Raw genomic sequence first — 21,019 nt, 5'->3', positions numbered from 1 at the left:
AAATGAGTTCATAGGCTGAGATTAGATCCTCTTCTTCCAAGTGGCTCGTTCATGCGGTGGTTATATTATTCTGGTGCGTCTGTCTCTCTGAAGGGCAGTCAGGTTGGACCCCTTTACCTTGGCCTAATGATATGGGTAAATAGTTGAGCTAATGCTAACCTTTTTCAGACACTCGAGGGGGGGAAAAAATCTCCCTCATTTTGCCGTCTCTTCTCTCTCCCACCTTCAGAAAAGGGACGGATATGTGCGTCATTAAAATTCAGAGGCAGTTTGCACTTACTGGATGTTTTTGGAAAGCTTTAACCACCCGTCATTCTTAATATTCACAAGTTAATTCCCCCCCTCCATTCCAGCAAAATGTAGCATCTAGAGCATGCCTCCCAAGACAACGACACCGATTATCTTTGCTCAAGTTACATCTAATCTACAGTACTAAAGAAAAACTGGGACTTAAGCTAACGTTCTTATTAATTTTGAGCGGCTCTTAATTTGAAGATGGTGAAAAAGCTCTGAGGCAAATGCAGTGTATAAACAAAGGATGATATTTAGTGTGGAAATGAAAGAAAAATAACCTTGGTTTTCTACTCTTCTCCCCCCCTCCACTGGTGCCTCCTGCTTTTTTTTCCATTTTCCGTGATTTATTTCCCCTCTTGTTCCAATGTCTCCTCTCAGATCGAGACCGTTTCCAGCTGGGCAGCCTCTCCCACAGCCTCAACAGTAAAGCCACCGGATACCAGGAGCTCTCAGACTGGCCAACTGTTGCTCCTGACCCATCTGTGAGGAACGTGGAGGTCATCGAGCCAGTAAGGACTCCTCCTAAAACATTTTCTCATCCCTGTAAACATAATGTCACACTCTCCTGCTGTGGTGCGAGATGCATAATCTTTGTCTGTCATGGTTTATAGAGCTCCAACACTTACCGGTAGTTGATTGGCTATTTACTGGAGATTTAATCAGCTATTATTTTGACAAGATATTAAGCAGAAAATGACATTACCTTCAGTTGACATTAGTTGAAAACAAAGTACTTGGCAGCCATGATCTTAATTTAATCATTGCCTGTATCGTTTTAATAAACACTAGAACTTTCCTAATCCTTTATCAGGATTTTTTTTAGAATGCCTCTTTCTGTTACCAACATTTTCTGTTTTGAGCATTAAAAATGTGTTTAAATTGTAAATATAAAACTAATTATTGTGAATTACAAGTTAAACCGAAGACCTTTTTTTAAAATTTTTTTTCCTTTTTATGAGGTTAAACTCTCAGCTCACTCCTCTGTATCTATGTAGGTGAAGGAATGGGCACCTTTGGTTGGAAAGACCAAAAAATCCAAATCTCAGGACAAATTCTACTCTGACGAAGAGGATGAGAAAGAAGAAAGGTCGGACAGCAGTGGCAGTGGCAGCGAGAGCAGCAGCAGCAGCAGCGGTACATTTTTTAAGGTTTAAAATATCTACACACAGGAAGGATTCTAATTCAATTCTGATGTGGTGCTTTCTGTGGGCGTGTTTGTGCAGAATCAAGCAGCAGCAGCAGCGAGGAGGAGGAGAGCAGTGACGGTTCAGAAAAGTCCTCCAGTGATTCTGGAAATATGTCCAGTTCCTCTGAAAAGAGCTTCAGTGAATCTGAATCGAAACAAAAAGTGAAGAAGAAGACGAAGAAGAAGAGCCAGATGACAAAAACCCAGCTGAATGCGGCTGACAGGTACAGCGAAGGCACCTGTCTCTGAAACTCTTAGGCCTTCATTTTTCTTCCCAGGAAGAGTGCCGGGTCCAGATGTTTGCTTGTTTCTTTCGCTTTCTCTCTTCCTCACTTGGTTAATTAGACAGCTGCGTGTTTGCGAGAGGCGCCAGAGTGGAAGTCAACAACAATGTGATCAGTGCTTTGCCGCATCAATAAGTGCAAGCCTCCATCTGTTCATGACTTCAGCCGTTTTTATCAACGTTCTGACACCCCATCTGTTGGCAACTCTCCCCTTTTACTTCAGTTTTAACTTCCTTTTTAAACACTTTTACCTAATCCAGTATGTCTAATGGGGAAAAAATAGAATTCTACTAATTTGTCCTTTACTTAGCACCGGTAACTTTGTCAAATATGTGTTTGAGTGCCTTGAAAATAAAATAAAAGAAGACGAAATGCCTCTTCCAAAACAAAGTGTGAGCAATGAGAAATGGTTCTAAAAGCTTCGGTTAAAAATAATTAATTACATTCTCTTCTAAATGAGGGAGGAGATGAGATTTATTCCAACACGTTGTGGCTGTGCCTTCATTACGCCTGAGTAGAGCCTGAACACTTTTCCCACTGCAAGCTGGAGCCCCTGCCACAGTTTATATTTTGACTTTGTTTTCAGGGTTGAATTTTCTCCAACAAATGATTCGTGACAGGTGGCGGAGTGAAAACCACGCTGTTTACCTGGACAAATGATGGAATTTCACTGCCCTGCATGGACAGTTAATCAGAACACCTACATGTGACTGGCATAACGGTTCTGCTCATGATCGAGTCGTGTTTTTATTATCAAAACGGCAAAGTTTCGAGCCAATTTTCTCCCTTTGGTGGAAGATTGTCAGAAAAATTCTTGTTGGATTTATGTTTTATGTGGACAATGTTGGCTTCCTGACTGATTTAAGAGAGTTTAACTTCTATGGGCTTGTTCTAAAACAACAGTGAGAGATTCCCCCCCTTCTCATCAAGAGGCAAAGCAAAATCAAGACCTCAGCAATTTAGAAGATCTATTTTTAGTGCCTCGGTATTTGTTGTTTTCACGGGATTCCTGGTTATTCGTCATCCATCCTTCTTCTGTTGCCGTGTTCACAGCTTAATTACAGCATTGGGCCCATTAACTCCGTTTAGTGTTTTTTCAGTGTTCTAGTTACTGTGACAGTACACCAGTTAAATAATGAAGCCGACGCTTTTAGACAAAACTAAAAATAACACCAGCTGTTGATAGAGGAGACAATGCAGTCGAAGTCTCTCTCGCTCTCTCTCAGTGGAATATCATTAGTGGGGGTTCCATTAAGATTCAAGATTCAAGATTATCATTACCAGGCTAATCAAAGAATTTTCCTCCTGTAGCGTAATCCACATTTACATGGCTAATGGATAATGACTTCTGATTGGTCATTTAGCAGACTGGTGTTACCACCGAATGAGATTTGAGTCATTACTACTAAATATGCTCACGTATAGTCCCTCGCACTCTGGCAAATTTAGTTTCTCGTGCACTCTGCCTCATTGCCTCACAGACACACAAACTGGGAGTGAATGTACCTGATTTTACTGTGTGACAGGCCAGTGGCTGACCCTGTTCTCTCCATTAGAGAGTATAATTAGAGCAACTCACCCCAGTGCTCAAACACACACTAACATGCACGCACACACATACACACGATAATTAAAGCGGCTCACCCCAGTGCTTCCACAACAAACACAGCATAATGCCCTCATTATTGCCCAGTCGTTTCAGGCAGGGCCTAATCAGGCCCGCAGTGATTTATATCACTTTTTCCTGTTCACACAAATGAAATCTGTAAGCCAAATTAATACTGGCTTTTCATCATCGCCCCAGTTAAAAAGCCAGTTACCGTCACAATTCACCCTCATTAATTTAACAGCTGAAAATCCCAGTCAGAGTAAACACTCATTATATTATCAGCGCAAAGTGAGGAGGGACACGGCAAGTGGAAGAGGGATGGAGATCTCTGAGTGAATTAGTGACACAGAAATGGGCCGATTGTGGGTCATGACCAGGACAGAAGTGTGGATAACACCTCCTCTTTTTATGTGTTACAGTGATTCAGATGAAAACGGTAACGGACCCGAGAGCAAAGCCAGCAGTTCTTCACCCGAAAGCTCCTCCAGCTCAGAGACGGACTCTGAAGAGGAATCTGATTCAGACCCACCACAGAAGAAGAAAAACGAGGCAAAGCCCAATCCCAAGGTGAGCCGCAATCGTTCAGTTTAGTCACTTGACTTGTATCCTAATCTAAACTCATCTTTACGTTCACATTGAAGGCGTTTGATGAGCAACCACATTTTCAGTACAGACAGATGGAACATCATATTATCTAATTATCCGCCTAAATTTGTCCATAGAAGTGCTTTTCAGGCCTCAACGTCTCACTGTCACCGGTACACAACACAGTATGCTGCCCTCTCTTTTCTTTTCGGCTGTGTAATTCTCATTGCGTACAGTTTGTAATTTGCGCCCGCGCCATGAATTATGCATCTCTATTGCTACCTTCCAGACCTCCATTTACTAACAGGTTTTCTGACTCTATTACCACCATCAAGTGTTGGCAGGAGAAGATGTGACAAGATACAATTTCCAACTCGGTTGTGTGACTTCGCTATCGTTCATCGGGCCCTCCTGTTGTTTTCTTTCTATCTTTTCCGCCTCAATTATCCCGAGTGGATATTTGATGATTCCTTAAGTGAAAGCAAACAGGGTCTGGGATGGTTACAGTGGTGAAGCAAAAGTGTGTTTTAATGTGTTTTTTGTTGCAAGCTGGAGAGAAGCCATCGTTTAATCAAGCCTGAGTGTTGTTTTTCATTCCAAATCAACACGTCCCATCTTGGTGTTTCAGAATCAGAAGATCTTCATTTATCCTGGAGGGTTTTTTTTCCTTGCGTCTCAAGATCTGCTCTGCTGAATTCATGCCTTCATCTGAAATGGCACAGCTAAAAATATTTGTTCATTGGAGTTTTGCCTTGTGGCTCATTGTCATCATGGTGTTTCAGGCCCAGGTGAAGCCCAAGAAGGAAGTATCCTTGCTGGATCTGGATGACTGTGAGTCTAATTCCTTGACTAAATGGGAAAATAAAATCTGCATTTGGTTGTTTATGTCGGATTTCTGCTTGAATTAAGAGGCTGAACATCTTGCTCATGCCAACCGTTGTCGCTGCCTCAAATCCATGATCCATGACTCTTAAAGAGTCTCATAAATAGAGACACAGCCAAGAGTCTCCACATAAATGTTCTCTTCCTCTGAACGCGAAGTCTGATCTCTACTGACGGAGCAACCTCGCTAAATTATGTAATACGCTTAAGTTTCATAAAAGATGTAGCTGCCGGTTTAGCCTGAGAGCGCTACGATAATAAATACAGCGCTGTCATTCAGCGACACAAACAAAACAAAGACATTATTGCATTCATGATCCTAAAATGTTTCTTTGCATCTTTGTAGTTTCTCCCACACCAGCGAACTCTCAGCCATCAGCCATCTCTTCCAGCCTGTTCTCCGACCTCGAGGGCCTCTCTATGTCCAACGTCTCCACCACCGTGCAGGTTTGTGTCTGCAGCAGGAACACGTATGACATTTCCTCCTCCGTGTGTTGAGAATCAATAGTTTTTGTCTGGCCGACGCTGACAGGAGCAGAAGGCGAGTTGAAATGAACCTCTCTCCCTCGTGGAACATTTCTGCCTAAGACGCCATCTATTGACCTTTCCTGCCTTCTTATATTTATAACCAGTCAGGACAGTGCGACTGCTCTGCCTGTTTCCTGTATCTCTTATAGTCTGTCTTCCTCACCCGGCTGTCTTTTGCTCTTTCGCACCCTTGAACTCTATTTCTGCGTCTCATCTGGAAGTCCGGCCTCCCTCTTTCTCCCTCTCATATCTCTCTCCTCCTGTCTGTCACCTTCCATCGCTCCCTGTCAGGTTTTGTGTCCCTCGTGTCTCTGCGTTGTGTATATCTGATGGGTGACCTTTCTTAGTGTGACGGCTCCTTTCTCTCCTCGTGGTGTATTTTCTGTCTCGCCCCCCCCCGGGGAGAAACTGCCAGGCCGTTTTTGTAGTTTTGGTTGTTTGCCGTGTCTATTTTGTGTTATCGCTCCTGTTATTATTCACAATCGGCAATCTTTTTTTTTTTTTTCAGCATTTACATATTTTGTCTTTGCAGTGATCAGTTTTTTGGAGTCAATCTAAATTAATTCTCATTAAATTAATTGATCAGTCTGATCAATTTTTTTTGTGCCATAAAAAGTTTTTATTTTGTTTTTTACAGCGTGCATTTATCAGTGTGCAAGGTGCTTCAACTGGAGGGCACAAACAGTCTACCCATTACAAATAATGTATTTTATTAAGAAATAAGATTAATATCCTAGACAGCAAGTGAGCTTCAGGAATGTAAATGGATAATTGCGTAATTTATCAGAATAATTTAATCATCTTGCCTCCTGCTGTTGATACGAGTAGCTTCCAATGCAATAGCCTGTTGTCCGAGCTTATTGTTGAGCTCGGGATGCCCAGAGTCTTTCAATGCTAAAATATATGAATTACTTTACCATAATTGTAAGGATCTGTCTAATGGCTGCAGGTAAAGAATCGTATCCACTCTTTTCGTCTCTGATACTGTGAGCGTTGTAGTGTGTGTGTGTGTGTGTGTGTGTGTGGTGTGTGTGTGTGTGTGTGTGTGTGTGTGTGTGTGTGTGTGTATGTATATATCCTGATTCTGCGCTTCGGGCCTACGCAACTGTCACTCTGTTTGATTGACAGCTGTGCTCAGGATGCCGTTTATGCTACACAAGACTTGTAAGTCACTTTCTCCTCCTCAGGTGAAGGCCGTGGAGTAATGGACAATAGAAATGCAGATTAGAATGAGGAACTTTTTTCAACATCTGATTTTAGAGTCAATTCTATGCATAAATACATGATGAGCGCCAGGATTCATAGACAAGGGTAAATAACCTCACCTTTATTCACACTCGCCCCCCCTTCCCGTGCAATGAGAGGCAGACACACACATACATACACACACACTCTGGCCTTAGTGTCATTTCTATTTCTCAGCAATCTTCCCACGGAGGCAGCAAGACTGTCTCAGCTGAGCGCTCGGGCCCTTTTAGAGAATTACTGCATGGTTATCAAAGGCATTTAGATTAACCCTGGTCACTGTCTTTGACCCCCCCTCCCCTCCTGTCTCCTCCTCCTCTCCTCAGTTTCTGCATGCAGCAGCTCTCTCTAATAACATTTTGACATTAGGATCTCTCACAAATGCCTCTTAAAGCCCCCCCCCACCCTCCCCCGCACCTCTTCCGTCCGCTGTCCGTGCGCGCACCGAGGTGGCTGAGGCAGATAACTTTTCATTCACAATTAGCAGTCAGCGAATGGGGCTGCGTTGGGGGGAAATTGAACTGTCAGCGGCGGGGCGCGGGGCGTTTGACCCCATCACACCCAGAGGGGGCCATCATAATTTGTTCATTTGGTGTCCATCAGGCGGGCGCCGGCTCGCCCCCTCCTTCTCCCTCATCTCCCTCCTCACCCATTTGACCTCCCCGTAGTGGGAGCTCTGGGTTCAGGTCTAATTATGAATCAGCAGAAGGACCCCTGAGTGCCATGAATATAGCAGCCCCCTGCCCTCCCCAGCTCCTGCTGCCACTCAAACGGCAGAGATTGCCTCTTAAATAGGAATAAATGTCCACACTAAAATCAGCAGGGGGGGGGCAGCTGCTGCCACAAAGGTACAGTTTTGGGAAATGTCTTAATGTCGCTGCATTTCTCCTGTGCCTGCGTGCACGTGTGCCGGCGCTACCCTCAGTCCTCATCACATTGTGTATTTTTTAATGACTTCTGTGTTAAATCTGTGTTTTCAGTCAGGAAAACAGGCAAATTTGGGGTTTTGCCTTTCATTATATTATTTCTGTAAACACAAACACATCATATTATAAATCAATTACAGTACAAATATGCAGTTTGCTCATTTCAGTACATCGAGAGGATACAGAATATTTACTACGTTCTCACAGTTAATGATAATGCCAAAAGGATTTTCCATATCTTGGTTACATTTTTAATCTTTTTGTAAACAATTCCTGTGTGTCAGCAGCGTTCATAATATATTCCACCCACAAGCAAAGTAATGATATTTACAAGCTGATAGCTTGTATTTATTACCTTTCCTTGAATTGTTAATGTGTTAATTGGTAAGCAACACATATATCAAGCGAGGTTTTAATACTAAGTGGTTTTTCTTATATTGTTTTTTATATTTGGCTGATGAAAATCAATAATTGTGCCTTATTTAACCTAATGCAAATATAAAGAAACTCTTTGCCCTTTAATGATACTTGAGTAAGACGAAGGACAATATTTGGTGAATAACAATTCTGTATTATCACTAATTTTCTTTAATGGAAAATTTCAGAATTAATCATTTTAGAATATCTAATCCACGAACAAATTGGCATTAATGAAGGAACCCCTGTCTGTCTGTGCTGGGGAGGCTTCTTGTTAAATTAAAGTGGTTTAAAAGGGCTGTAGTAGTAACATTTCTTTAATTCAATTTGCAGTCAAGGTCTTTGTAACGTCCCGCAATTAATTGTCATCTCCTCAAATGAGGGGAACAATTGTGCTCTAAAATCAAACACATGTCTCTTACTTTAATCCTCTCAACTCTTGTCGAGCGTAATGAAAATCTCGTCCCTTCTGTTTGGAAGCAGCCGCCATCCGAAATAAAGAAATAGATTTTCAATATATGCTCGCATGTTACTGCAAACCCCCCCCCCCACTACTTTCTTTTAAATTGGCCCCCTTTTGCACACGCTGTAAGGCTACCCAGCCTCGCTCAGCCCTCTTTGAATATGTCAGCAGGATTTTCAGGTCATTTGCCAGAGAGGATGCTGGGAGCGTGGCGTCCGGGCTCTGAAGGTGACTGGTGTCTGTGTCATCCATCACAGCAGCTTCCTTTAAGTTGATGCATAATAGAGCCCCTCAATCAACTTTTTTCCTCATTGTCACCTGCCGCCTAACTGTCCACGATGGCGAATGAGAGCCAAAAAAAAAAGCAAAACAAAGGGAGACTGACAGAGGAGTCAAGGTTACATCGCTCTTCTTCTCTTATTTACACCTCAGGTGTTATGGGCTTGTGCTCTGTAACAGGGCAACAATGGGTGGAGAAGCGGAGGGGCACTGGTGTCAGGCTTTAACTGTCCACTGTGTCAAATTGGTGATAATAAGCAGTTTGAAGCGCTGTCCCGTCACTGTTTGTCCCCGCCGACGGCGGCGCCTGCTTTCAGCGAGGCGGCAGACAGGACCTTGAAGCTGGATGTGTCTGTCAGGGAGGTAAATCTCTGTTGTGATGGGGTGGCAAACATTATGGCCGGCTTTATCGACACGGACTGCTCTGACACGTCCAAAAGTGGCCCGATAAATTTGCACACTGACGGTGGCGTGACGGGCGGCGTGAGGGCGCCGCAGCAATACGGCAGAGTGACAAATGTTTGTTTGACCTCCTTTACAAGAGACATGGCTACTCTGACTGAAAAATGGCGCCGTAACCAGGCAGTATCTTCTAAATCTGGTTCGGCCAGCCCTGGCTTATTCCATAAATGTGTTTTCTTATTTCACAGCAGACTTCTGAATTCCACTTTCTGCACATTTTCCCATAATTTCAGCCCCAGGAGTTAGCTCACTTCCACTAATGTGACTACACAACACGATAGCGTGCATGATGCTTGACAACGTTTCAGATTTGTTCACGTGTTGCTGCCAGAGGGCAGCTTCTCGCCCTCAGACGTGAGCGCATTGAAACTCATCCGCGCTGCTCTTTTTGTATGTCAAAACGATTCTTCACCCTCTCACAGCCTGCACGACGAGTCAGAAGCTGTCTCCAACATTTCTCATTTGAGTGGCAGCACAAGCACAGCACAGCACATCACTAAAGCGGCGTCCAACCACAGTGGGTGGCACCAGCCGTTGCGTTGCTTATTATTAGCTGCATTCGGTTAGCTTAATTAGTTCACATATAATTTTGCTTTCCTCTTTGACACTCACAACTTTAGCTGAAAGTTAAATTTGCTGTGGTAACTTTGAGGTGATAAATAACTTATTTTTTTCCCGCTTTTTAAACTCACACGTTCTTTTCTGTGTTTCCTTTTGCATAAGTGTGAGCACAGTCGTGTACTACACCGGAAAGAGGGTGTGAAAAGTCCACGTCCTCTCCGATGTTTTGAAATAATTAGCACTGCCAATCAAGACCGACAGACCTCTTTGACTCTCGTCGAAGATTGAAGAAAGTACTTAAAGCTGTCAACACTTTTGTGATGTGTTTTATTAGTTCGTGTTGATTATAAATACAGTGCAGCCGCTGCAAACAGATTATACCTGCTAAGTGAATATTCTCAGGTTTCTGGTTTAAATTGTGCAACACTGTGTGGGAGGTGACAGTTGCCAGTGTAAAATCAGTCAACAAAAGGCAGGAAGTGTAAACACATTCATCCAAGTAAAAAGATGTTAATTTTTAGCCTTTACAAAGGATCTACAGTCACAGAGCTGCTTTCTTTTCTATACCTCTCGGACATAATGAGATTTCCTGCCTCAGCGAAAGTAAGCGCTCTTCTCTTAAGGCCTGTGAAAGGCAGGTTTGGCCCATGAGGCACTTGTGTTTCTATTCATTAGAGCTTGTTTTTATTCAGCCCGACTGGGCTTCCAACCCATTTCTGCTTTTCTAGATTGATTGAGGACATTTCTTAAATGCGTTCTTGTTTATCCTACAGAGTTAATGAAAGGTGTGTTATCGTCAGGGACGCTGCATTCTGCATTCTGATTAGGCGCCGTGCAAAGATGGGTCCTTCTTGAATTGCTCTGTTGCTTTTATGCGGGTGGAGTCGCACTGTAATGCACATGGTGTCCCTGGAAGAGTCTACCTCCTCCTCCACTCACCGATCAGTCGCCTTTACGCTGCTGCTCGTTTCACTCATAATCCAAATTGCCGAATCTGTTCATGTTTAGATTTTATCAATGTCTTTTTTTTCCAGGTCACCACTCCATCATTCGGCCCCATGACGACCCATGAGCTGCTTCACCACATGACAGGAAAAGGTCTGTCAGCCAAGTACCAGTTCCCACGGCAGCCCTGTTTGTACCAGCCCAGCATGGTGGCCGTGCAAGTCATACTCAGCAACAACTCGGACCACTGCCTGGAGAAGATCCATATAGGAGAAACAAGTCCAGCCAGTCTCAGCATCCACTGCTTTAACACTATTGGTCAGTTTAAGCGCCACATGTGTAAAATAATTCCCAGCCAACTCACTAAAGAGCTCCAGCCATTGGTTAATCCCTTAAATAAATCATTCCTCTTCATAAAACCAAGGCGATATCTTAACTTTTAAACGCTCATTTGCATTTTCAATGCTCCACTTTAGGGCACTTGAGTCGTTTATGACAGCTTCCTTCTGCATTCTAAATGTCCCGTCTCGTTCCCCATAACCTGGAAACGGCGCCTACCATTTCTGCTAATCCCTGCTCAATAATACTGCCAGGATGCACACAAAGAAATGCCATCTCCACATTTCTGGCTATGCATTTTCTTTGTCATGCACACAAATATGCGTACGCCAGGAGAGGGGCTGTGCAGTCAAGCGTGTTAAAAATGTCAATTGCAGGGGATTGATCGGGCATTGAAGGAACTCGTGCAGCCAAACGGTGGGTAATTTAGATTGATTGAGCTCGGCCACTGTGAGCAGGTGGTTGGTGCTGGGTTCTGTTGGCTGTGGAGGATGAGAGCTTTATGAAGTGCTGCCTTGTTGTGCAGGAGAATGTAAAATGGACAGGTTGTAATGCTCCTAAAATAAAATAACAAAACATAAAGTAATCCTTGGTTTCAGACGGCTGGTAAACAAAGAATAGGCATATAAATGTTTCTAGCAGCATGGATTTATTTATAGCTGGCTCATAATCGGACCTGAGATCAGAGTCCGTAATGGTTCTGGTTTCTCTCTGGAGTCTTTCTGCACAAAGAGTTGAGCAAGGGAAAAACACTGCACCGTACAGAGAGCAACACATGCCATCTGGGGAAATGTGGAGCATGTTTCTGTCTGTTCATCTCCTCCTCTTTAAACCTCCCTTTCAGTTGTCCAGACTCCGCAGCCGTTTTTGACTCTACTCATCTCTGTCCAAATCCCATTTTGCCCTCTTTGTCTGGATCTCTGATGCCGACGCTTCCTTTGACAAGCTCTACAGCTTAGAAATATGCTAGCCCTGCATATGTTCCTCTTTTTTGGGGGGGCCCGAGGCTCGAGGTGTGGAATGAGATTGAAAGATAGATTTCTCACACACGGTGGCCTTGCTTTGTGAAGTAGAAAACACAAGTGGTGCGGATGCCTGTCTGTTCCACTCTGCTGCTGCTCTCTCCCTCCGCTTTATTCTTCCCTACACTGCACACTGTGCCCTTGTCACTCACTCCTTTCTTTTCGCCTCCTCCCTCCTCCCATTTGCAGAACGGCTGGAGCCAGAGGCCTCAGTGATGGTTTCCATGGGTATTGACTTCAGCGACTCGACACAAGCGGCCAACTTCCAGTTGTGGTAAGACAACCTGACATCAAACCGGGTGCTTTTTTCCTCCTAAGACCTTCACTTCTACGTCTTGTTCTCCAGTGTCTCGTATACAGACTTTATTATTATCCATTTTCCTTTTTTTTTTGTTATCTTCCTTTTTCCGTCCAACCTGAAGGGAGACATGAGGCACAATTGATCTCAGATCACTTGAATAACAGTTATTCCTTCAGTGATCAGCCCCAGCCAAATCAACCTGCTGAATGCCATCGGCACTGCTGCTCCGCCAATCAATACTCTTATCAGGAAATCTGTTGAGGATGGGGGGGGGATCAATCCTGCCCGAATTGCCATTCACCGTGCGTGACGTACAAGACAATGAGAGGAGAAACATTTCATCCTTCAACAAAGCAGAAACGTGAACGCACATGTCCTCCTATCACTTTGTCCCCTTTTCTGTATGAAGGGCTGAGACGATTCGGCTCTATTCTGAGCTAACAACAACAACATGTTGGCGCTAACACCTGTTAACGTTGTGATTCTCCACTCCTCAGCACTAAGGAAGACCAGTTCAGTGTGTCCATCCAGCCGGCTGTGGGAGAGCTTCTAATGCCTCGAACAATGTCAGAACAGGACTTCTGCAATGAGCAAGGTCGGCAACAGGCAGCAGACAATGATGCAGACACCATCACCGTCACGCTAACAGTTACATTTAGCCAATTTGTGTCCTGAAACAAAGATCTGTATTTATTATCTGTGGTTCTTAATTTGAAGTCAAGGTTTAATGCAATCCTTAAATAATAATATCAAAATAATATCAAATATTATGTAGACGAGTGTGTTTTATTGTAGTTATCGATGGCTTGTTAGGGTAAGGGTTAACTGAACACAAACACAACATAATTGATTCCAAAATTGTGCGCTTGATGTTAATAAATGTGTGTTTTCTGAAGTCTGATCCTGATAACTAATGCTGAGAGTATTTATACGACCTCAAAGGTGCTGTTTCTATTCTGAGCTGTGGTTTCTTCTCATTATCCTGTAAACTATATTTACATTAGTTGTTTTTTTTCCCACTACCATTGCAGTATTTTTTTTAAAAGCTATATTAATGACCTCCATTGTTGTAAAGGGACAGGGCTTCCCCCTTCTAAAGCACTTCGGCCACTTCATGGTATTTGCTACATAAACGTTCCAAACCCCTCACACACACCTGCAGAGCTGCAGCTATTGAGTAGCTGAGAGCATCCTCGTATCTAAGCCATCAGTGCTTTTAAGCTGCCACTAAATGCTACTTTGTGATTAATTAATTAGAATTTTCTGTGGTTTGAGCACTGATGGATGCGACTTACACTCTAGATAAAAGAAAGAATTGAACGGAGTAGAATAGTTGGCTTCGCTGGACCTTTCTAACAAAGTGCTGTTTTATGCCCATTGAGTGAAAAGTCAATTAGTGGTTCACCAGCGGGTTTTTATTCCATGTTCCTCATAAATCCTCTTTTAGTTCTGCCTTACGTGTTTACAAGATTTATTCGACTGATGGCCGGTTTCATTTCGCATCCCCTCAGGTAAACTCCTGGGCATGAACGAGACCTCCGCGACCGTCACCATGGCAACAGCAAACACCTCCAGCCAGGCCATCAGAAAGCAGGTGCTGGCCGTGGCCAACGTAGGGGTTGTTCCGTGCAGCCAGAGCAACATTCACAGGTGAGTCTGCCATTTAAGACCTGCTTTTAATGTGTATATTTATGCTCTTCAACTTTGTTGCTTCTTCTAATAGTTAAAAACAAAAAAAATACCCATTTCAAATATAAGATAAAAATGTTAACTCGCATAGAAGAAACTGCAGAAAGTTATTAAAGTTTCAAATCACATTGGTAAACTTCTGCAGGAATATGCATGCTTGTAATGGAGATTAAAATATGAATATGTTGATGTATGTGTGTTCCCAGCAGACTCTGTCTCACACACACACAACTCACACAACACACACACACACAGACACACACACACTCTGGGGGAATGCCCTAAGAAGCTTGGCTTTGTAATTGGTGTACACAGAGTGTGCTAATGAGCTTCCTATTCTGTCACGCACTCCCGAACACCTGATGGATAATTACGCTTCCCTCTCGCTCTCTCTCTCTCTCTCTCTCTCTCTCCCTCCTTCTCTGTCTTTTGTTTCTCCTCCTCTCTGCGGCCGAGTCTGTCTCTCTTTCCTTCCCTCTGCCTCACCTCCTTGCCGTCATTTCCACCACCTGCTCGTCTCGTCTGTCTCAGCTGGCTCCTGTGCGAACGCCTCCACTCCTCCCCTTGTCGTGTCGCTCATCATCGGTTTGTGGATGTAAACAAAATAAGTGGGGAAATATTGGAGATGGACAAAAAGCAAAGGGCAATAAGAGCCATGCAAGGGCACAAAGAGCCAAAAGACTGAGTGGAAATCAATGTTGTCTCTACATCAAACTAACTTCAGCCCTGCTGTCTGGAAGGTGGCCTCCAGGTTGGCCAGTTAGCAACACTGGTCTTTGTAATAGATGGCTGTGAGGTTGGTCATCGTGGTTTTAAATAACATTCCCCCAGACCCTTTTTACTCTAGCTCACATTAAGATGCAGTTTGTCCACAGCCTTTATTTTAAGGGTCCCAGTCTGGATCCCATTGGAGACTCAAAGCAAACTGGTTGTGCTAAACTGTTCATCGTAATAGTTGTTTTAAGTCAAGTTATTAACAGAGCATTTGTCTTTTTTGTGACATCCACGTGTCAATACTCGGGTGATCGATTGGATTAGATCCTCAGAGGTAACCGTGGAGGTCATTTGTCAATACGTGCAGCGTGAGATGTGGCCCCCGTCCAGGTCTCTGCATCTCTGGGGAGGTCAGCGGTGACTCTGAGGTCACACAAAGAAATCACAGAGTCGATTACAGACATTTGATTGGCATATTTAGCCCGAGAGTTGAGCTTGTCTCACTTGTGGTAGGAATCATCACGCCGCTGCACTCCCTGTGTTTATCAGCAGGGCGCAGCACTGCTTTTCCCAAACAGCTCATGGAGCCGGAGGGAGGGGTGGGGGGGGCTGCCTGTGAAACACACAAATTGATTGCTGGAAAGGAGGATGGCAATAAATCAAGCAGGAAAGCAAATGTAGAAAACGCTGTTCTTGTTTATGTCTAAACAGGCGGAATGGAATAAATGTGGTCTATTTTTCAGTCCGTTTGAAAGCAAATTTGATCGAATTTTGCATGCATTGCCAATCCCTCTGTGCCCCCCCCAAAGGAGAAAAAAAAATCAAGTGATTTATAAGCTGTGTTTTCTCTCTGCTTTTTGATATAATTAAATTAGGTTTCTTCGAATACTTTTTTTCCCCTCATTTTTGTGAAGTTTTTGAATTTTATAAAATGTCATTTAAAAAAAAAAAAAAAGCGTTTTAACCCCCGCTAATTGAACGATACATTTTCCCATTGCGCATTGCTTTAGCTGCCGCGAGCTGACGGCAGCTGATACGTTGAGCATCACAGATTTGTTTACCGCCACATTTGCATGTTTAAATCCATTCTATATTGTTCTCCTGCGCTCCTCTGTTGGTGTGTGTTTGTCCTCTCACACACTTGGCGTCTGACTGCCCATAGAGAGCAGCTCTGCAGAATGTTGGTATGGGCCAGCTCTGCATGGAGGGTTCCCAGTTCTAATTGGGGCTAATAGCTTTGGCCATCTGCCTGGTTCGAGTCTGAGCACATGTGGACGCCTCCAGTCTGGCCTTACTGACCACTCAGTTGAAGGACGCCCCCCCCCACTTGTCCACCTGGTCAGTAGAAAAGGGATAAAGCAGAGATGTTCAGCGCAGCGGTGCTCAGGTTTATTCTTTTTCTTATTCTAATCTGAAACTCCGGCTGCACCGACGTCGTTTTAACCAGATTCCAGATGGCGGAATGATATTGAAAATGCACGAAGATGCCAATAGCTCGCTGCGGGTTAACCCCTTTGGTTGCTGGCTCTTTAGTGGTTCTCTGGCGAGGGCGAGTGTTAAAGGTGAAGACCCACCCTGTGTCTGCAGCAGCAGGGCGGAGTGGAGGCAGATGGCACACACAGGCGCTCCGCACTGAGGAGAATCACAGATAATTGGAGAGTGATGCTTAGCCGCAGCCCAGCCGATCGATGCCAATCCGCCTGCTCCAAGTCCAGGGGTTATGCTTTGCTTTTCTTTCCACACGCTGCAATTAATCCAGTGTTTAGCCCAATATGTGAGGAGTGCAGGAGAATACCAATGACCCGTTTAAGGCCCGTTTGTCTGTAATCTTGGAATAAATGCTCTGATGTGTTGGGTTTAAATAAAAATCTGCTCTTTTCACCTCAACACAACCAAAAACACCACACTGACAATATCAAATAACAACACACTTCACACACAAAAATCCAACAACTCTTTGTTTCTTCTGGCGGTTAAAAGCAGCGTCTCCAGAGACACAATGAAAGCAGCCTCGGGGTAGTGTTAACTGGCTGTGTAAATGATAGATTTATATCCTAAATCCATTAGCAAAGCCGCAGGGACCACGTAGACACCTCGGGCTACCGAGCCTTAGGGCGGCAGAAGGACAAGCACTCCTGTTTGTGTTTGCACCAGTCTGCACTGAAGAGAAACAGAGTGAGCCAAGATATTCACAGATTATTAGGACTGTTTTTGTTGCCCCTTTCTTCAAGGATTTCTGATGAATTGAACTTACTGAATCACAGAATTTGGGGGGAGGAGTGGATTAAGTTCCAATCCCTGTATTATTTAAAGATGTGATAGAAATCAATCCTGCTCTTGAATGGCTTCCTGCTAAAGTGGCTAATATTTTAATTAAGCCTGAGGAGCACTCTCTATCTTCTCCCTGAGAGCTCCCTGATAAACTCCCTCTCCTCTGTTGATGGTAATTTAGCAGCTCCCCAGAGACGCACCCAGACACGCCGGGTTTGTGAGCCAGCAGTGCTTTATTGTGTGCCCCCCCCAACTCCATGTCCCTGTCTTTAACATGTGCGCGCTAATTGGTGAACGTGCTAGTCGCTCATGCTGTAGAGGTGTCAGGCATTGGGGGGGGGGGCTCTGTGTGACAGAGCCCGTCCAGAGGCCGTCCTGCAGGGGCTCTTCACAGGCTTTAGTCAGGCCTAAGTGGGGCTCATTGTAAGCTGTTTGTCGGGTCTAAGCGCGCTGCCACGGGGGGTCTTTGTTGCACAAATGTAGTGCTAAATGGAGGCAGATGGCTGGGAGTTGGCCACAGGAGACCGAGAGATCCAGAGGTCCAGAGGGGAGCAGGAAAAGCGCTCGGCTCGGCCCTGTCGCCCCTCAAAGGGGGTCACCCTGGGTCATAGCCCCTGTCTGCCTCTTGTTAGCGCTCTCAATGGGGACCATGTGTGCCCAGATTTTGCCCCTGTCTACCGGGATGGTATCCAAGGAAACGGTGGCCTGAGAATTCTCTCGGTGGTCCAGAGGGAGTGGGTGGGATGGGACGTCCATCATGTTGGTCCAGAGGCCCCCAGTCGCTCATAGACACCCACAGTCTATAAAAAAAAGATCCAAATTCTGTTTGACTGGCATGAAGGGCGTGTCTGCACCTTAATGACCCACTAGTCAGCTGTGATGATGAACTAACTGTCTGTTGATCTCCTCTCTAAACGTCCACTCACATCAGCTCGTTTTCTTCCTCTTGCTCAGTATTTCAAGCTAATTACAGGAGGTGAGAAGCTTCACTTGTGATTTTTGAATATCTTTAAGGTAACAGATACGGTAACTTTCTGTCCGTGCTTGATAGCCTATTTCCTTTTACTATTCCAAATCAATCATAAACCGTGTAGCCGACGCTCGCTCTGCTCTCCTCTGCAGGTTTGCTGCACAGACCATCAGCAGCAGAGCCCTGGTCCTGGTGTCGCTGGAGCTGAAGGAGGCCACAGCTGCACTCACCGTCAACACAGAGAAGAGCGTCATGGCGTCAGTGTTACTACGAGACCTCAAACAAGCCTTCGCCCAAGCGTAGAGTCCCCCCGTCTATCCCTCCTCCCTCAGTGAAGGTAAAGGGGAAGGGCATGTATTTTAAGATTTCATGTTTTATTTCTGTGCTTGAGGACACAGCAGTTGGTACCTGCAAAGATTTGCCACTTTAAAATTCCCCAGCTGATAGAGTACAACGTGAAGAAGGTTGACCACAGGGAAAAAATTGAAAAAGTGTGAAAATGTTTATTAAATTTACAATTTGTGGGTGTTTTTTTTTTTTTTTTTTTTTATAATGTAATTGTCCTAAATCACTGAAATAACCGTGAACACCTTGAATAAAGCAACATTCTCCTCTCAAACACACCAGGCATACCATTCATTTTGAAATATTACCCACATTTTGTGCTTAAATCAGTCCCATCCCGAGATGACACCTCTGCCCCGCCAGAATAAAATCATGACATTTCTGGTATTGACCAGTGCTGCAGGACAATCTGTCTTCTGCGTTTCTACACACTGAGTTTTCCCACTGAAACACTGATGTCCAGCTATATTTTACCACCATTTATTTCCCAGGAAACAGATCCTAGACCAGTAACACAAAAAAGTATGTTTCCCACCCTCTGCTGCCAACAAATAACTTGTGAAAGTGCCTTCAGTGCACAGGGAAAATGGTAATTAGGGCATAAATCAACGTCTTCGTAATTGTTTTGCATTTGCTGAACAATAAAAAAGTGCATTTATTTAAGAAAAATGCTCTTTTTCTTCCTTTTCGTGAAACGCATATATGAGATATGAGGGAATTATTCTACATTCACTTAGATACTAATTTGAGCTGCTACTGTTACTGTAACAGGATAGATACTGTTTAAGCTGCTTCTGTTTGGAGCAAACTAAAGCCTGAGATAGTCCTGCTGCGTTGGATAAAGTTCTGCTGATGTACATGATGTGTTTAAGCGCTGAAGCAGGCCGGCGTCATGTGCTTTGCGTCTGGCTGTCTTTTCCGGCTCATAAATAGCATCTCTCTGAGGGTTGTGGTGAACACCTGTTAGCTCATCTGTCACAGGAGCTCCACTCGCATCCATCACCTCTCCCTCTGTACTCATTCCCTCAGCCAGCTGTTCCCATTACACACACACACACACACACCACACACACACACACACTCAAGATGTGTCAGGCCTGCCAGCTACTCATTCACAACATAAAATCATATAGCTCCACAGTCATTCGGAAGACTTGAAAACACAATTTATTGCACAAGTCACTTCACGCAAATGGAAAAACCCAACAAATTTTCTCATTTAGCCCAAACACTGGAGGACAGGTACTGGACAGTGGCTGCAGTCATAAATGTGTTATTTCACCCTTAATCTGACGTCGTAGCAGCTCACAGAGGGCACGGAGCTAAATGCTACATTGAAGTAGCGAGCAAGCGTTCAGCCTTCAAACGCTGGTGAAATGGCAGACTGACGCTTGCGCGGATGCTGAATTGCTCAGTTGGCAAACGCCGCACGAAGCAAGAGCGCCACAGTCCCTCGTAGCCGCCAGTATTCTCTGGTCAACATTTACAACCCAGCAAAAAGAGCCAACACACACTCCCACGCTGTATCTGAGAATAAATAAAAATCCCATTGCCGCGTCCTGCACTTTACTCTTAATTGATTCTAATCACCAAAAAAGCACAGCAGCTCGTGGGCCCATTTCTTTTAGTCATTAATTTTTCATTAGCATCTCAGAGGCTAACTGATTGTAGAATAACTGACATTTGCATGTGCAAGCGTCCTCCACCTGCAATTTCGACGGTGCACATCTCGCTAAATAAAGCTGGAATGGCTTTTTCTTTTTTAAATTTTTCATTTATATGTTACATGCATGGGGATCTTGGTGTACCACCCAGGTAACAACTTCTAATCATGTTTTGTGGCATTGTGAGCTCATGTGTGATCTATCTCCTGGCCTTGGCACCTGCTTTAATGATCTCCACCAGAGAGAGCAGGAGGCTGCCGACGCCTCTTCTCCCTCTGCATTGCTGTGCGGTGACAGCTTGATTTCTTTCCCTCTCCGGGCTCCAGCACAGTGACATGATGGGCCTGTTCAGCCACTCTCATCAGGCTCGGCGCTGAGCTGTGGCACCATGTTGAACTCTGGTGTCAATATAAGACGTGATGCTCCACAGAAATGAGTCAAGATTGCATTTCATCTTGGACTTTTGTGGTTAATTATTCATAATTACTCCATGGTTACGTCTGCATTGACGTTCACAACCAAGATGCTCGAAAAGATGCCTTAGGGTTTCTTTTCTGATGCGCTTTTCCCTGTGAGCGTCCACAGCTCACCGTCACCAGTCTTCCCAGTTTAAAGGAAAAGGTCTGTTCTTCACTTCCAGTCAATCACAGTTTCAACCCGATTTCTATCGCTGTCTGAAACAAGCTAATGTGATAAATTTAACCGAATTTCCAGTGCTAGATCACTTGGTACGGAGTTCAGCAGGGTTCTGTTGTAGGCCCCTCCTAGATTTTTCTGGGTTCCTTCCCACCATCACGAACAAACCAAACATTAGACAGACGCAAGATTCTCTATAAATCTATAATGTGGACAACAACAGCGTAAAATCACAAATAAAACTCAGTTCTAAACCAGTTGCTCTCAGTGAGTATATGGGAAGCCGTCTCACCCGTTCCAGTACGGTTTCTCCCTAACAACAACACCTGTAAGACCAGCAGACCTGTGGAAACAGTAATTGGGACCATTAATGCTTAATCTGATGCTTCACAGCTTCCCTCG

At 44.3% G+C, this 21,019-nt stretch overlaps 1 protein-coding gene across 2 annotated transcripts in view; it reads left to right on the top strand.

Moving 5' to 3' along the window:
- ap3b1a (adaptor related protein complex 3 subunit beta 1a) overlaps window positions 1–18,986 on the top strand; it is a 31,661-nt gene extending 12,675 nt beyond the window's left edge. For both annotated transcript variants that reach the window (XM_057018578.1, XM_057018577.1), the window contains exons 17-27: window positions 673–803; window positions 1,290–1,428; window positions 1,518–1,704; window positions 3,793–3,940; window positions 4,741–4,789; window positions 5,187–5,287; window positions 10,756–10,984; window positions 12,217–12,301; window positions 12,826–12,923; window positions 13,840–13,978; window positions 18,125–18,986. In XM_057018578.1, the coding sequence (XP_056874558.1) occupies window positions 673–803; window positions 1,290–1,428; window positions 1,518–1,704; window positions 3,793–3,940; window positions 4,741–4,789; window positions 5,187–5,287; window positions 10,756–10,984; window positions 12,217–12,301; window positions 12,826–12,923; window positions 13,840–13,978; window positions 18,125–18,275 (1,457 nt within the window). In that variant the 3' untranslated portion in view covers window positions 18,276–18,986. The remainder of the gene's footprint in view (window positions 1–672; window positions 804–1,289; window positions 1,429–1,517; window positions 1,705–3,792; window positions 3,941–4,740; window positions 4,790–5,186; window positions 5,288–10,755; window positions 10,985–12,216; window positions 12,302–12,825; window positions 12,924–13,839; window positions 13,979–18,124) is intronic.
- Window positions 18,987–21,019: the final 2,033 nt, after the last annotated feature.

This window comes from Takifugu flavidus, chromosome 20 (genome assembly GCF_003711565.1).
Source record: "Takifugu flavidus isolate HTHZ2018 chromosome 20, ASM371156v2, whole genome shotgun sequence".
NCBI lineage: Eukaryota > Metazoa > Chordata > Actinopteri > Tetraodontiformes > Tetraodontidae > Takifugu > Takifugu flavidus.
This window is presented reverse-complemented; position numbering and strand designations above follow the sequence as displayed.